Here is a 17,306-nt window from a genome sequence, read left to right as displayed (position 1 = left end):
ATTTTCAGTATGTCTCATATACATAACAATTAATTGAAAACAAGCATGATTAAATCCAAATTTGGATAAGTTTTTGTTGACATTTTGCACTTAAATTTACTGCAGGATCAAATAAGAAAATCAATATAGTTTGTAAAGATTTGCTCATTGTTTGAAATCAAATCAAACCAGCGTGCAAAATCAAATGTACCTATTGTGCGAAATGGGAACAATTCACCACAATGCTTTCTTTTTTAATCCGGAAGGATCAACTAGTAATAAACATTGAATAACAATCTTTATTAGTTGGATTTATATGAATTTTTCTCGTGCACATTTGCATTTTTCTACCTAATATGTATCTCATCCCTACAATCCAGCATTTGCCAACTTTTATGAATGGGAAATGTTAACTTGTGCCCTTGGGGCATAAGTTAAGAAACTAAATGTAGAATATTTTTCTTGAAACTTGTGCATTCAATGTCTTAAAAGTTGCAAAAGTTATACTTTCAATATAAAATTTATTTTTAATTTCCATTTTAAGCTTCTTAACTTGTGCCCTTAGGGCACAAGTTAACATGACCCTTTATGAATTGGTCCACCTTTAGCTCTACACCTTATGCTTCGACAATGATTTATTTACTATAAATATTCGATTATTTACTACTCCCCTCCGTTGTTAATTATGAGTAAATTTGACTTTTCATTCAATTAATGACAGTATGTGGTTCATATTATGGAGTATATATCTAAATAAAAGATGAGAGAAGCTTAGTTGTGCAAGCATTACAACATGTTAAGTACCATGCCCTTTTACCCTCGAATGAGAATGCTATTTGGTGGTATTGCTTAATATGTAAAGCACCTCCTATTGGGATTCTCTTTAGTTACAATTTTTGAAATCTTAAAACAAAATTTATGCATGTGACTTGATCCGATAAATTGGATTTGGATCCGCTAAAATGAGTAAAGTATAATAAAGTAAGAAAAAAACAAGAGTTGTTACTTTAATATTACTCATTTTAGAAGAGTTGGATACAATAAAATTCACCAATCATTTGAAAAATTGGTTTAGCATTCAAGTTGAAAATTTATTGACCACACTTTTATCATCACGTATTTTTAACAAAGGATTTTTTTAACATTTGAGTCTTAATAGCTCTAAAAAATAACATTTGATTCATATAATAGATAATATGATAATCAATTTCATCTAGCTTGTAATGCATACTACATTGATCAAGTCTTATCAACACTTATAATTTTACCCTCCATGATTCGAATTTTTTAAGAGTACAAGTATTTTTTTTGAGACCTTAGGGAATTGGGATCTCAGCTACTGTGCCTAAAGAGTTTCACAACCCCTCATTTGCTTTATATTATCATTAACCATCCTTGATGTTTTCATGCAATATACTTCTTTCTTAATTCCACTTTAATGAGCTAAAATCCATTTTCTGGTGACATGAACAATTCTATATATTAATCTTCTTGTGGAGTAGTTTCACGTGTCATCGTGCTTCTTGTTGTATTGTTCATAAAATCACAACTATATCATTTGTTTGTTATCTACAACATTTGATACACGTTACATAATAAAAATAATAACATCAACATTAAAAAACATCTAGCCTTGCCAAATAAAATATCTGAAATTAAGAAAACAATCAGACTATATATAATGTATCATGTGATAATAGTAGATTTTGCCAAAGCCAAAACCATGGCATAGAAGATATTTAACAAAACAAAATGCATAATAATCTAAAAGTCTATAAATATAATAAATATTCAACCTCAACAACATTGCGGGGATAGCTCAGTTGGGAGAGCGTCAGACTGAAGATCTGAAGGTCGCGTGTTCGATCCACGCTCACCGCAAACACTTTTTTTTTTTAATTGTTTTTTTTTTTTTTTTTCAGTTTTAAACCTTCGGGGAATATTTAGTACTGTACATTGAGATAAGCAAGGAGATATTGAAAAAAGCATAAATAAAATTCCCATAACATATTAATGATTCAGCTCATGCATTTATTCCCGAAAATTTATGCATGTTTTAAATTTTAAAAAAATAAAGAATTAAATAATGGAAAATGTTATGAAAAATAATGACTTAGTGGATGTCCATCTGTCTTCCACCTTCTTATAATCCCCATTAGTGAGTGAATAGTTAGTGGACCTTAATTACCTTGATCACTGAATTACTCATCTTGTGTCCTATAAATAGGGCTCATATTGTATTGTAAAGGTGCACTTGTGAAGAGAATAATACAAAGTGTTTTCATCTTCTTCTTCCTCTTCTTCTTTGATCTTGTGTTTTTTAGTTTATTTCTTAACAGAAACATATTTAATTGAAGTAATATACTGTATGATAGAAGCATATTAGACTTCCGGTCATAGAAAAGAATATCTGGAATTCTAATTAGACCCAGGATAAAAATAAAAAGGAAGATAATAAGATACAAATAGACAAAATAATAGCTACAAAATATATATATATATATATATATATATATATATATATATATATATATATATATATATATATATATAAAGTTAGTATTTTACAATTATTTTTAAAATTAGTTTTCAAAATTATCTTTGTAAAATTAGTTTTTATATGACATGCATATTATCTCATTTTAGTACCTGTATTTCAAAATTAATAATATGACATGCAAAAATAAAGAATTCTATCAAAACTAATTTAGAAAGGAAGTGTATGCCAACTAATTAATTAAAAAAAAAATCTATATAATTAGACAAGAAGGATAAAATGTGGATAGAAAGATATGAGTAAGATATACATAAAATCCTTTAAAGCCTTCTCATTGGTTGCTTCAAACCACATGATTTCAACCACCAAATTCCACATATGTTTCCAACCACAAATCCCTCTGATTTTCTTTCCCTACATATGCTGTTATTCTCAGTCTCTCTTTCCACACATTTCTAGTATCAGTTATTTGAGTGAACTAAGGTTTCAACTCAACAAAAAGAAGCACTTGAAAACTTGGAACAAACCATGGCATTGATGGCAGCAAGCTCAGCAGCTGTTGTTAAACAAACTCCTTTCCTTGGTCAAAGGAAGGGTGCTGCCAACCCTCTTAGAGATGTTGTTGCCATGGGAACCTCAAGATTCACCATGGTATTTCCTCTTTTCCCTATAAAAATTTCACTATGCTAACATATTTATAGGAATAACATTCATTTTAGTCCTTAAATATGTGATGTGACTGATTAGTTTAACTAACTAGTGTGACTAATATTGTATCTAATAAAGTATGATTTTGTCTAATCTACATAAGTAAAATAGACTTGCACCATGCACAAGTATGTTTTTTATTGTTGGATCAATAATGATTTACTAGTAAGATTTATTGATCCAATCGCAAAAACCAACTTATACATGATGCAAGATTTGTCTCGCACCATAGAGTAGGCCATAAAGCATATCTTTTGTTAGTCATGTTATAGACTAAATTGACTAAAGTTAGACACATTGAGAGATTAAACTAAATAATGAAAGACACGTTCGGTGAGGAAAATGACTATAAAAACACGTTTAGATATGTTTTTATTTGTTATACATGCAATGACTAGCACATTTATGTACTAAAATAATTGTCTACTCGTAGTTATAAAGTGTTGCTTATGTGGCTGATACATACATTGTGTTTGTGATTGTGAAGGGAAATGAATTGTGGTATGGACCAGACAGAGTGAAATATTTGGGACCATTTTCAGCTCAGACTCCTTCATACTTAACTGGAGAATTCCCTGGTGATTATGGATGGGATACTGCTGGTTTATCTGCTGATCCTGAAGCATTTGCCAAGAACAGGGCTCTTGAGGTTAGTTTCCATGTTTAAAAATGCTCCAAAACCATGGTTTTTTCTCATTCCATTCTTATGTTTTTTTCTAAATATTTCAATTACCAAAAATTTTGTTAACATTCTAAAGAGTGAATAATTTATATTAGTGACACCGATAAAGATATTAAGTTATGTTGAATTTTGAAGGTGATCCATGGAAGATGGGCTATGCTAGGAGCACTCGGATGCATCACACCTGAAGTACTTGAAAAATGGGTGAGAGTTGATTTCAAAGAACCAGTTTGGTTCAAAGCAGGATCGCAAATCTTCTCAGAAGGTGGTCTTGACTATTTAGGGAACCCAAACCTTGTTCATGCACAAAGCATCTTAGCAGTACTAGGTTTCCAAGTTGTTCTAATGGGTCTTGTCGAAGGGTTCCGCATCAACGGTCTTCCTGGTGTCGGAGAGGGCAACAACCTTTACCCTGGTGGCCAATACTTTGACCCTCTTGGTCTAGCCGACGATCCAGTTACTTTCGCCGAGCTTAAAGTGAAGGAAATCAAGAATGGAAGATTGGCTATGTTTTCGATGTTTGGTTTCTTTGTTCAAGCTATTGTCACTGGTAAAGGACCTTTGGAGAATCTTTTGGATCACATTGACAACCCTGTTGCCAATAATGCCTGGGTTTATGCCACCAAGTTTGTGCCTGGTTCTTAAACATCAATGTTATCTATGATTGCCTTTGTGTGGATGATGATTAGACATGGCATTTATGTGTAAATTATGATCTTAATGATTATTGGATTAGTATATCTGTTTTTGGTTCTTACGGACTAATGTTCATTTTAAAGATGGAATATCTCATGTTGATATGTTTTGTTTAAACCAACCAACCAACAAGGAAGTCATATAAATATGAAGAGAAAAAAAAAACTTAAGTACCATTGCATAAATACTATTTGTGCTTGTTATTGAATTGAATTGTGATCGAAGAGCCCTATAACAGCACACAAAGAACTGCTCTCAAGTTTTGTCACGCAAATATTAGTGCAATGTTGACTACATCGATATCGATAGTTTCATCTTTTATTAATTTTTTTAACAAAACTATAATCGAACTACTTTACCGTTGGGTGTTATGACAATTACAAAAACTTAATTTGAATGTGCAATGAAGAGTGTATGCAAAGCCGCTAGGATTGGTCTAGTAGCGAGGAGTTTGGAGTATGCATGGGGTTCTAGGTTTTTGCTTATGGAACTCAGAATCTCTTTTAGATCTTCTCGAAGGAGAAGGAAGAAAAGAATTCTATGGGGGAAGATGTTTTTGCTTATGGGTATTGGGTTTGGCATCCCTTTTCAAACCTGTCATGTCTTCGAGGACACAATGAACGATAGTGGTGGTGATCACGTGGTGGTGGTAGTGGAGAAGAGTCGTGAGACTCAAAATAAAGGAGTAAGAAGATAGAAGAAAGAATCAAATGTGGTGGGCTGTTTTGATGAAATTCATGAGCTCGTTTAATCTAATGGTTGTTCAATGTGGTACATGATGAGGGACTTGGTTAATACCACATCCTAGAAGCCCCTGTAGAGTGTGTGTGTGTGTGTGTGTGTGTGTGTGTGTGTGTGCGTGCGTGTAAACAAAACAAACAAACCATCAGAAATAGTCAACAAACATCTATTGGCCTTTCTTTCTCGATCTAAACTGATAATTAAGTAGAAGTTAATGGAGCTTTTCTTTTATGAATCAAACAATTTAAGGGCAAAAATTTATCCGAAATGGGTAAAGAATACATAAACACAATTCAGATTACATGCTCAGTATGGTATTATGTTTAACATGTCCCGTGATAACTTGAACCTCTTCCCCTTTCCCCTTAACAAGGGAAACAAAATTTATCTTGATAGAGAATTCAAAATAAAGGGGGGAAAACAAAAATGTAAAAAAGTAAACGGTTAGGATGATAGTGTATAAATGATACATTAGAGGTAATGCAATTGTGCAACCATGCCAGACACCGTAAAGATCAGGCAAAGATCTGGGAAATCAAATGCCATTTACATTTATGTATATGGTCACTATCGACGTCCTCTCCCACGGCCACCCCCACGGTTCCCTCTCCCACGGCCACCCCCACGGCCACGCCCACGGCCATTAAATACTGGTCCCTGCGACTTGAGCCCTAAGGATTGAACTCCCCTCTTTTTCCGGGGTTCCACTTTTTTATCTATATCATCTTCATTGTAGGTTGCCCTGTTTCTCGAAGTGAAGGTTATTTCCCGTGATCCTCCAGGACCCTGCTTAACACCACGTGGAATATGAGAGGATTGTCGGTCATCTTTGAGAGCTTTCACTCTATCTCCCATAGGAAGTGATTCCTCATCTGCAATTGATTTTTGGCTCCAAAATGCCTCTGCATGCTGCTCATCCTTAATTTCATACATCCTACATTATATGTGACAATGTTTCAGAAATCAACACTATAAAAAACAAAATAAGATACTCCATTTTATTTCATTATTAACATGCAGAGAATAAACTACAAAATCTCCTGGAAAAGAAAACCGGTGTGAATAATTACAGAAATTCTATTAAAATGCACCTATTAATATGATGAATCAGCACATTTATCTCCTATAAAAGGAAAAGAAACCATACAAATTGGTAAAAGATTCTCACCTTGGAACTCGAGTTTTCTCGTTTGTTTTATTTGCAGGTTCGTCTTCAGATGCATCATCTTCACCTAGACTTAGATCGTCATCAGACATGACAGGTTCGAAATGTTCCTTCAACAAGGATGTTTGCTTTTTAGCACCCATGGGATGCAAAGCCAGATATTCTTCAGAGTCCTCCTTAATCTCAAATTCCTGAAGCCAAATAAGAAGTAATAATTGTCAGAGAGAAATGTGTCTAATTTAAAGACAGTGCAGTCATAGCAACACACCAAAATTTCATCATGGCATTCAAATATGTTAATGCTGCAGTGAAATCTGAATTTTTGGAACAAAACTTATTGGAAGCATAAGTTTAATTTAAGCATCCGTACGAAATAAAAAATGAAACTGAGGAAAAATCAGTCAGAGTAAAGCATGATATTTTGTATGCAAAAATTTCAATAGATCACTATTGGAGAAGTGGGAAGTTACAATGTTTAAATGTTGGCAGTTAGGAGTAATTTGAACCTTCACATTTCAGGAGAGAAAAGGGCTGAGGGGAGAGCATAAGATATTAAAAAGGCTAAAAAAACTGACATATTTCAGATCACAGTACCTTATTTGTAAATATAGCTTTAAATCTATCATCTTCAAGATCTTGCATGCTAAGCCCTTTCTTTTTCTTGGATGCCTTTTTAGTTTCAACATCTTCAACAGTATCTCTCTTCTCATTTTCAGCATCTTCAGTTTCAAGGAGGCGAGCTGCAAGGAGCCGATTAACTTTGGGTAATTTTCTCTTGATCTGCAAGGGAAGTGATTGATGCATTGCCATGGATTAATATTTCTATATAAATCACTTAATCAACCTTAAAAATGTAAAATATGCAAAGAAAAATTAAATGCTTAGTAAAGCAGTCAACCGTAATTCTTGAGGCCCGTTCAGCTTCTAATTTTTCTCGCTTGCGCTGTTCAATATAATTGTCAGCGTCAGAAGTACCCGCCATATCTTCTGCCTGCAAGAATTAATACGTCATATAAGAGAACAAAAGCAGAATCTAGGTCTGGCAACATCTAAAAAACAACCATTATGGCATTATTGTAATCAAGAAAGATATGATAGATTGTTCATAAAAATAAAGATTTATTAAAGTGACAGGAGGGAGAACATAACAACGCAGCAGATCCATCTGATATCCTCCAAAACATAAAAAACACAATGAAGACAAGAAGAAAAAAAAAAAAAACTATCCAGTCTTCTTCCAAATGAAGTAAACACCGTTCAAAAGTCATTTGATATATAGTAGAACACTTTAAAGTCTAAATAAAGCAGACAGAATAAAATTAAAAAAACTAACAAATTGAACTAACTGGTCCTACGCTAAAAAAACGGGTAAAAAACTCTGTTAAGAACTGCTGTTGTGATGTGATCAACACTCAGGATGCAATCTAGGCATCCAGACCAATTTCATATATTACTCAACAATGCTGAGGGAAAAGTACAAGTCTTTCATCCTATAATAGGGTTGTTGAATTCAACTTTAGAAGTTTACTTGCACGAAGCCATAAACCTACTGTGATCAAATATTTTTTAAGAAAATAGAGAAAACAGCAAAACAGTCCAATCTTTCCTGAACACTTTTCATTTCAAAACTCTTCCTCTTGTTGCCCAAACTCATTTAAACAGGGGATGCTACCGACTGTCAAGGAAAATTAACAGTAGTTCCTGTAGGATTTCAGGGAAAGCTCTTGGCAGGTTTCCAGCGTCGTTCGTATAAATTCTAAAAAAATAATTATTGAAAATGAGGAAAATTCAAAGGTGAATATTGTACAGAGAAGCCTACTCCACCATTTCATGATTGTTAGCACCTAGTCCGTTTTCTTTTCAAAATTGCAACTTTCCTCAGTGTTATTGACTGGTAAAATTCATTAACCACAGTTGCAGACATGACCACATGAAACTAGCTCAAGTTCCTCACAGATGTCAATTGAATATATCTGTTATGGTTTTTTTTAGCAAGACTAGAAAAGATACACCGAGGAAGATACTTCCCTAAAAACAAAAAATATATAACCACCTAACTAACTCAAAAGGTAGTTAAATCTTATTTCCTACTGCGATAGAGTAGCAAAGGCTTTTTGCTATACTCATTATCAACTTTCCTAACAATATCCTTTTCCGCTAGGCATGTAAATATTTGTTATCAGCTTCATTTGATACAAAAATAGGAAATTCAAAATAGAAAAACAAAAAAAGTTCTCAGCATTTTAATAACTCGTGAAATACGTCTAAATGAATAAAAATATGTCAAAGACAACATACCTTTTTGTATAATTTATAATTAATAAAGAACCCATGCATGTAGGCTCTAAGTACATTGGTGCCAATCAGGTGGGTCAAATTTAACTTATCAAGCTCCTCCTTTGTCAAAAATTTGTAATGATCATAAATAGTTGTTTGTCCACCCATCTCTAGTTCCTCCTGTAAAAATAGTTCTGATGTCAATAAACAAAAGAAAGACAACCAGGTATGATCATACCGTGATAGCAATACCGAAGTAATTATGATCATACCGTGAAATTTTCTAGAGAAGAACACCATTTGGGAACAGGTCCGAGGGATGGTATGATGTAAGATGGTATTTGGCTGCAGTCCAAGGCCAACAGGATCAAACCACTACCAGGAAATGTACACACGTCATTTATTTCTCCTGTCGTCGGCTCAATGCTGGTTAAACCTTCTCCCTGAAAACAGAGTACAATCTGTCATATGGCAACCAATGCTGATGAACGCACAATATAAATGCTGCAATTACGTTTAAAAAGGCACTCTAATTGGGAATTGGGTGTTTTTGGGTGCCCAAGTCCCATATCGAGTAGTATCGGATGCTCGGTGGAGTGTTTAAGTGGCTTGGTCTTCCCCCTTGACAGCTAACTTTTAAGGGAGGATTCACCAAGTGTTTAGATACTTGACATTCCAAGCCCATCTAAACATAGCATGCATGAATTTACAATTTAGTGTAGACATTGCAAACACATTATTTAGAAAAATATATTGCAAGTAACAAGTGACCAGCAAACCACAGTATGGAGGTGCTGACTTGAGTATAACTATTTTAATCTTCCAAAAAGGATTTTCGTATAACTTTACAACTAATAGCATACTAGACTAGCACCTAGTAGCACATGCTCAGCAGTCAAATTTAACTTATCATGGTTAGAGTAACTACAAATTTTGTCAAGAATTTGAGAGCTGTTTGTTACTGTTTTTTTCCTGAAACAATCACTGTTTTAAACAAAATCACTTTTAGAAGTTTCCATCTGTTTGTTAGAGATTTTCAAAAAAATGAGGATTGAAAAAATCTAAAAAATGCTTCAAATGAGAAGTTGTTTTGACTTTTGAGTAGCCTCTCCTGAAAATCAATTTTGACAACTGATTTTTTTTTTTAATAAAAAAAGTGACTTTCATTATTGTAAACACACACAGCTTCTGCTTTTTTAAAAAATATCTAAAAATAATCTTTAAATTATTGACTATCAAAATCACTTTAATTTTATAATTCGCAACAAACGGACCCTGAATCGGTTCCCTAGCATTAAACATAACACTATAACAGAACCAGTACAGTTCAGTTTACAGTTGATCGCTTCTCAAAAACAGAAAGCCGCTCTATTCTCTTTCTCCTTTCTTTGCTTTCATTTTCTCATGCTTTCCAGCACTTTCTAAGTGATTCTTCATTTCGAACACTGGTTAGTACAATTTGCACCAAATAACACATTAAGATCCTGTTTTTACAGTCTGACATATTCCAGCAACCATCTCCAAAAGATAGGATGTGGTATGATAGATCTTTCAAACCTGTCTCATTGAATGCAGGGATTGATCTACTCATTGTCTAATTTCTTTTTTCTCAATGTCTCATTGAGTGCAGGGATTGATCTACTCATTATCTAATTTTATTTCTCAATATTATAGGTATTATGTTTATTAATTCCCTCAACATCCGGAAGAATAACTTCTGATAATGCTCAACTATTTTGTCCTACATTTCGGCCTATTTATTCTACACATCACATTTTTTGTATATTAGTCAATTATAACTCAAACTTATTATCTATTTCTGAAAATTTACTTCTTTATTCAGTACTGACTTTTAATTTTTAGTTCATTTAATTGTTTTTCTTTTTGTTCTTATCCTAGCTGAATATCTTCTCCCAATTTCCATTTTCTCCTTAGATTCCCATCATCTCTTTTCTAGCCTACTGCAGCCAATCTCCTACTATCACTACATTTTGAAAAGAAAAAAAAGAAAATCATCCAATATATATTCATTCTTTTAATAGAAGTATGTTATATTTTAAATTCTACAAATTATTATATTTGTATGTATGGAATGCTTGAAAATTATCATATCATTCAACATTATTGATGCTTTTTTGCCCAGCAGAATGTTGCTCATATCATAGTAAAAACAGACACTAGAACATGCAAACATAATGAATTAAAACAATCATGCTCGAGGGGTAGAGATAAATTTGGAGATGTTAAACTGTTAATCAGAAAACATGAGAGCAGGAATCAGTTCACAAACCGTGTCAGGATCCCATATCCTAACGACGTGTTTATCACTAGTTATCAACTTTGGTCCTTCGAAGTTAAGAGTACGATGCCACTTTATGTCCAATATGGAGCTGCCATACCTGTATGACAATTTTTAACCAACAAACCATTAATATAGATATATAAGTGATAGAAATAAATCGCAAACAGATCTATAAAATAATGCCGACTTACATGTGATCTTGTATTCGTACAGGACGTGACGAGCGCAGGTCATAGATGAGAACCTGCATGTGCCATATGAAATGTAAAGAATATCCAATGTTGAAGGGAAAAACATATAACCAGGGGTATGTGGTTTAGCTAGTGACAATATGAATATGTGATCCCACGACATATACAAATAGCAATTACAAAAAATACAGAAAACTATACAGAAAACTTTTACCATCACATACCCCAGCATCCCTATCACACATGAAACTCAAGGCGGGACATGGTGACATGAAACTAAGTATATGGAACTAGACCTATTCCTTGTTAGAGAAAAGGTGTTACTCGAAAGGTCACATCCTAGCTCAAATTTGGCAAGCTCACACTCTAACCAAAACAATATTCTACGGATTTGGTGACATGTGTGACAAACTCATGGAGAAGGCTCTACGGATCACTTGCTTTGTTAGAATTTGAACTGAACTAACAGAACTTTTCTTCTCCTTCTATCACTTTATCTTAATTTCTCTTTAATCATCTCATACAAAACTTGGCTATTGAATTATAATATACTGCAACGAAAATAGCACCATACCTTTCCTGCACTACTTCCAACAGCCATTAAGAAGTCCCCATCACCATCAAACTCCAATGCTGTGACCTCCTACAAATATAGAACGTTAAACAAAAAAGATGTCAATTCAAAACAATTTACGAAGAAATTTAAACCTCGGATTCAATTATGACGTGTAAACATGAGAAAGATGTTTCCAGACTACATGGAACTTATAAAAGCACATAAATGGTTAGCGGCCACGTGCACAAGATTGTGATCCAGCACATTTGCCTTATAACAGTTTCAGCACTTCCAGTGTAAAAAATCATATTATCATATCTTCTCTTCATTGAATATAAATTAAATGAAATAATTTAACATACCATTTTAGTGTATAAATTACAAATTATTTAATTGTGAATATAAAATTATTATAATAGCAGTCATCCTACTACATGCCAAAACCGTTGTCCTAGTAAAAAAATTATAATGGCAGTCATCCTACTACATGCCAAAACCGTTATCCTAATATTGGTGCCGGCTGCTCTGCGCCGCTATCTGGGATCGATAACAGAGCTCAAAATAATCTACTGATATACAGAATAAATGCTACCTGGTCAACATCACCACTAGGTCCGACAGCATCAATTCTACCGACTGAAGATCTTACACGTGGGTCAAAGCATTCCACAGCACCATCTTCACCGCCACAGGCAACTAACCCATGAACCTTGCTAAAATTCAGGTAAGATTCAAGTTCCACAAATTCAATACAGGGTTCGTAAAAAAGTATGAAAAGCTTTTATAAATGAAGAAAATAATGCAGATTAAAATTGGGATTTAAGTTTCACTACTTACCTTCGACAAACTACATTCAACGCAGGGGATTGTGTGGTAAGGGAGGAGAGAAATCGCCCCTGACAAGTAAGAAAAGAAGACAAGCATTGACATGAAAAATCAAATATTTTTTTCTGTAAAAGAGATGCAAATCACAAAACAGAACAAAAGTTGTCATGTATATACCAGATATGGGATACCAAGAGCCAATAAATAAAGCTTAGTAAAGGTCTATTCCAAATGATCAATAAAATTAATTAAAAGTTAATTTAAACAAGGAGTTACATTTAAAGGAAAATAATACAAACAGCTTTCCATATTTAATAATAAATTACTTCTTCACCAAAATTCAACCAATCTGAAAAGACATGTGTATGCAACTGATGATGCTATAATAATAATAGCAAGCTTTTTTTTTTATGAAAAAATAACAATAGCAAGTTAAAAGCTAAACACCTGCTCTAAGTTAATTCTGTAAAGATCTGGGGAAGAGGCAGCACAAAGCAAGTCACAAGACCAGTCGTCATAAGTAATATCCCTTCCCATCCTGTCATAAGAGAACATCAAGTCGTGTTACGACACTTGTAAAAGTTGATACCAAAGAAATCTGATTATATGATGGTTGGATGAAGTAACGTGCATGTTTATTTAATCAAACAACAGTTGCGGCTACTCATAAGATAACTGGAATTTTATGAAGAAATACATTGACGAAGCATGACAAAGGAAATTATTTTGAAAGTATAGGATAGTATTAATAATTTTTATTGAAAGATTTTTTAAGTTAAGTGTCTTAAGCTAACAGCAATATACTAACTACTCCATAATTTGAATGATTTTGAACAGAGTTTCCAACTGATAACCAAGTAGTGCAGCACAACAGAATAAAAACCATTATATTGTAAGGAATTGATTTCTACTCAAATGTTCATAGCTAAAATATCAAAGAAACTACTAAGTACCAACTACCGCAGAACAAAACATACACTTTGCAGTAGACCAAGCTTCTAACTAAGTACATCCAAATCTTTCATGGGAAGATAAAAACAATTCAATCCACAACTTCCTACTCCCTCTGTACATATTTATAAGACTCTTTGGCACATTTACACATATTCAGAAAAGTTGGTAATATAGTTAATATGTCTATTTTGTGTGTAACTACTACTAAATTGCCCCTTGTTTATAGATGTATTCAATTTGACTTTTCATCTTCTAAGACAAATTGTAGTATTAATAAGGGATATATATGGACAGAAAAACCAATAAATGCATCTAGTGAATTGCAAAGGGTCTTATATTTAGTGACAAACAAAACTTCCAAACGGGTCTTATAAATAGGGATGGAGGGAGTACTTTCCTACAATTCTATAATTGGATCCACAACAAAGGAAAAATTCTGGACAATAAATCATAATCCAGAGGAAAGATATTACTATATACAAACTAGCATATCAGAAGAACAATCAGAACCAATTATCGAAATATAACATCCAAATAACAGCTCTCTTCATTATTATACACACACAACAAATCCGGATAAATTTCAGTGCCATTACTGCTTTATAACAATAACCATAATAAAACCGAAATTTATCAGGATTAGTTGTTTATTATAGCTTTTTCTGTCCAAAATAAGTGCTACAATATTATGGCTTTAAAGCTCTTTGTATTTGTACAAATTCATCACATCAAGAGAATTTAGAGCTTCAAATGAGTACCTTATCTGTTCAAGTTTTCACAAGAGGTTCCTTTTTATCATTAGCGTTCAATTGTATAATATAAATTAAATTCACTAAACACATTAACAAAAAAATTTATTTGTTTTCTAAACCAAGTCAAGAACTAGTCTGAGTTCAACCGCAATTTCACCAAATATGGGAACGTGTGATGATGAAAAGTTGAAATTCTTATTTAAGGTAGAAACTAAAGAAGAACATGCGAATGAGTAAGTTAATACCAATTAAATAAGAGTCAATAACAAAAAAAATTCATTCCTTTAGTCTATAACAGCCAAGTTCAGTACAGAAACTAAGATTTTCTATGGTAATTAACTTCAATATTAATACTTTTAGTGTATATGAAACCTAGTTGCTCCACAAAACACATCAATGTGATAATTAGCTTTTTTTGGCATAAAACAAACTTTTATATTTCAAGAGCAATAAGCCAAAAGATGAAACCTTGGTATTCGCAAACTGTAGTGCTTTCCATATTTTGCGTGTAGATTTATAGAACGATCAGCACATAAAAATGCAAGTTTTGAGTAGTCATCAGATAAAACCTACACCAGAAAAAATATTTAGTTATGAAATAAGAAGATTACAGGTATACATAGGTAAACGTAAGTCAACCGCCTGATATGTTTATAAAGGATTTCTTGCAAACACTAACGAAATATTAATATCAATATAAATGAAATGAAGCACAAAAACAATCGGAATATAATATAATTTTACACGACATGTGAGAACTGCAAGAATACAAGTCTACCTATAAATTAAAAACAACAGATGACGTTTAAACTGCATCATACAAACTGTTGAATAGAACATGCAACACCATAGTTATTGAAAACAAACAACTACATAGAAGAATGATTATAGGACTCAAGCCTGATATACATGAAACCAAATAAGGAGAAGAGAAAAGTGAATGAAGATAACAAACTCTATAAATTTGATATTGGAAGCTTTCTAAACAAAACACATAAACGAGTTTCCTTGATTTATAAGTAAATTGTCTCCAAAAGGGAAAAAGAAAAAATCTATTTTCTCATGAAAAGTTGAACTTCTTCCTTTAAGTTTGTTCTACATCGCGAAGAACATTCCTATAGTATTTTAGTATAATTGAACAAAGGATATGAGACTAAATTCTTCAAGAAGTATATCTAAAGGTCTATTATCTATCGGAAATATTTCACCTAAGAAATACATCAATTAAAAAATGATATTGAATGAAACATTGGAAGGATTCTTATGCAATCACTTCATTTTCTGCTAGATAATAGTAGTATAAATCAACTATTTTGAACTAAAGTACCTGAAAATCAACGATCTCTGAATCCAAATGTCGTTCAAACTTTAATCCAAGCTCCCTGACTTCGTACACTTTTACTTGTGGTGGATATATACCTTCAATATTGAATCGATGTGAATGCACATGACTATTGAATTAATATATATCATTCCTTACTCATCACAATCTTTATGTTTTCATCCACTCAAATACTTAACAAATGCATCTTATTCAGAAGCAACCTCCTATCTTTTACAACACGTGACTGGTCACCTTTTAACTTTGGCGTCTTAGCCAACTACAATTTCTAGCTATAATTTTGTTCAAGACTCGAGGAATTCAAAACTGGACACTACAAATAAAATCAAAATCTCTATCACTCCTAGTTTGCATGTCCTGCTGGTTGTGGGAACCTAAAACATGATTTTCTCTGCCCGCTGTGACTTGTTTGACAGCTAACTAACTACCAAGGAAACTAACCTATTATAACCGATGCAATTGAAGGCTTAAAATTCCACAACTACAATTGTAACAGCATATTTGGCCGAAATATCAAAAATCAAAATGTGGCCACAGCTGCAATCTAAATCCTGGGTAGCTACCAAGAAGACATGTTAATTATTATTTGTGAAACGTTACTGGTCTTTTTGGATTGCCTTATTTGAGCTTACCTACTAGCTTAAGCACTTGTGCGACTGTTTGAAAGAACTTATGAAAACAGCTTATGACACTTTTCATAAGCTTTTTCCAGCTTAATTTCATAAATTATCCAAGATAGCTTACAAAAAACAACTTATAGCATATACAAAAACAATTTAACTTTCATTTTATCTTTTCCTATAGAACGAGCTTATATAAGCGCTTATCATAATAAGTGCTTGTGCTATAAGCTGAAAATGAGCTGCTTATCAAAACAGGGCCTAGAACAGCTTATAAGTTATAGTAAAACAATTTGTAGTTGTTTTAATATCCAAAGAAGGGCTTAGTGTACCTGAAGCAATGATGAATTCGCCATCAGGAGTAGCTTTAATCTTTGTAGTAGCAGTTGTAAACCTCAAATCTTCAATAAGTTGAACGTTTTGTGTATAACCTAATAATAACAGAAAAGAAAAAGAATGAATAAGAGAAAAGGTGAAGAGAAGAATAAGAATAAGAAGAAGAAGTTAGTTGATTACTTTTGATAGGACGATGAGATTGTTGCTTCTTAGTTGGAATCCATGAAGCAAGTGAAGGTTGTTGTGAAGCTATTGTGTATACTTTTACACCGTTTATTGATGTTGATTTTATTCCTCCGTCACGAGTCGCCATTGTTGCTTGCTTCTATGAAAGAGAGAGAGCTGCCGGAGAAGATTCGACAGCGGAGGAGGATGGTGCAACTGTAAACAGAGAGAACACACGACGGCGCACACGGGTGAAACACGTGCGGGGAAAAATGAAGCGATTCTCGTAGGGTTTAGGGAAAGAGAAAGAACATGGATATGATTCAGTGTGGTAAAGACCATCCAAATCATATACACTTATTTAATCTAATCATCAAATCAACATATTATATTATGCACAAAAAGTTCTTTTCTACATCATAAATAAGAGTTAAATATATAAAATCATGATATTTTCAAACATAATCTAAATACTTATAAAATATTATTATTTATAAAATATGTCATCTAAATATTTA

At 33.0% G+C, this 17,306-nt stretch overlaps 2 protein-coding genes and 1 non-coding gene across 3 annotated transcripts; 2 read left to right on the top strand and 1 right to left on the bottom strand.

Moving 5' to 3' along the window:
- The first annotated feature begins 1,787 nt into the window (after nucleotides 1-1,787).
- Nucleotides 1,788-1,860, top strand: TRNAF-GAA (transfer RNA phenylalanine (anticodon GAA)). Its single transcript has one exon. It is a non-coding gene; the product is annotated as a tRNA-Phe (tRNA).
- Nucleotides 1,861-2,923: 1,063 nt separating this feature from the next.
- On the top strand, nucleotides 2,924-4,623 carry LHCB3 (light-harvesting chlorophyll B-binding protein 3). The gene is made up of 3 exons (XM_085745889.1): nucleotides 2,924-3,127; nucleotides 3,672-3,833; nucleotides 4,002-4,623. The coding sequence occupies exons 1-3, from the start codon at nucleotides 3,005-3,007 to the stop codon at nucleotides 4,509-4,511; spliced, it is 795 nt and encodes a 264-aa protein (XP_085602015.1). The 5' UTR covers nucleotides 2,924-3,004; the 3' UTR covers nucleotides 4,512-4,623.
- Nucleotides 4,624-5,524: 901 nt separating this feature from the next.
- On the bottom strand, nucleotides 5,525-17,087 carry EDA7 (embryo sac development arrest 7). Its single transcript, XM_085745888.1, has 16 exons — nucleotides 16,804-17,087; nucleotides 16,620-16,718; nucleotides 15,653-15,744; nucleotides 14,794-14,894; nucleotides 13,067-13,157; nucleotides 12,632-12,690; nucleotides 12,387-12,507; nucleotides 11,813-11,881; nucleotides 11,239-11,291; nucleotides 11,036-11,144; nucleotides 9,018-9,188; nucleotides 8,767-8,925; nucleotides 7,367-7,459; nucleotides 7,063-7,248; nucleotides 6,472-6,659; nucleotides 5,525-6,237 (listed from the first exon to the last, which is right to left on the bottom strand). The coding sequence occupies exons 1-16, from the start codon at nucleotides 16,934-16,936 to the stop codon at nucleotides 5,871-5,873; spliced, it is 2,091 nt and encodes a 696-aa protein (XP_085602014.1). The 5' UTR covers nucleotides 16,937-17,087; the 3' UTR covers nucleotides 5,525-5,870.
- Nucleotides 17,088-17,306: the final 219 nt, after the last annotated feature.

Source organism: Medicago sativa, chromosome 2, assembly GCF_051527215.1.
Source record: "Medicago sativa cultivar Bolivia chromosome 2, Bolivia_mono, whole genome shotgun sequence".
NCBI lineage: Eukaryota > Viridiplantae > Streptophyta > Magnoliopsida > Fabales > Fabaceae > Medicago > Medicago sativa.
The sequence above is the reverse complement of the archived record's forward strand: the minus strand, read 5'-3'. Positions and strand labels throughout refer to the sequence as shown.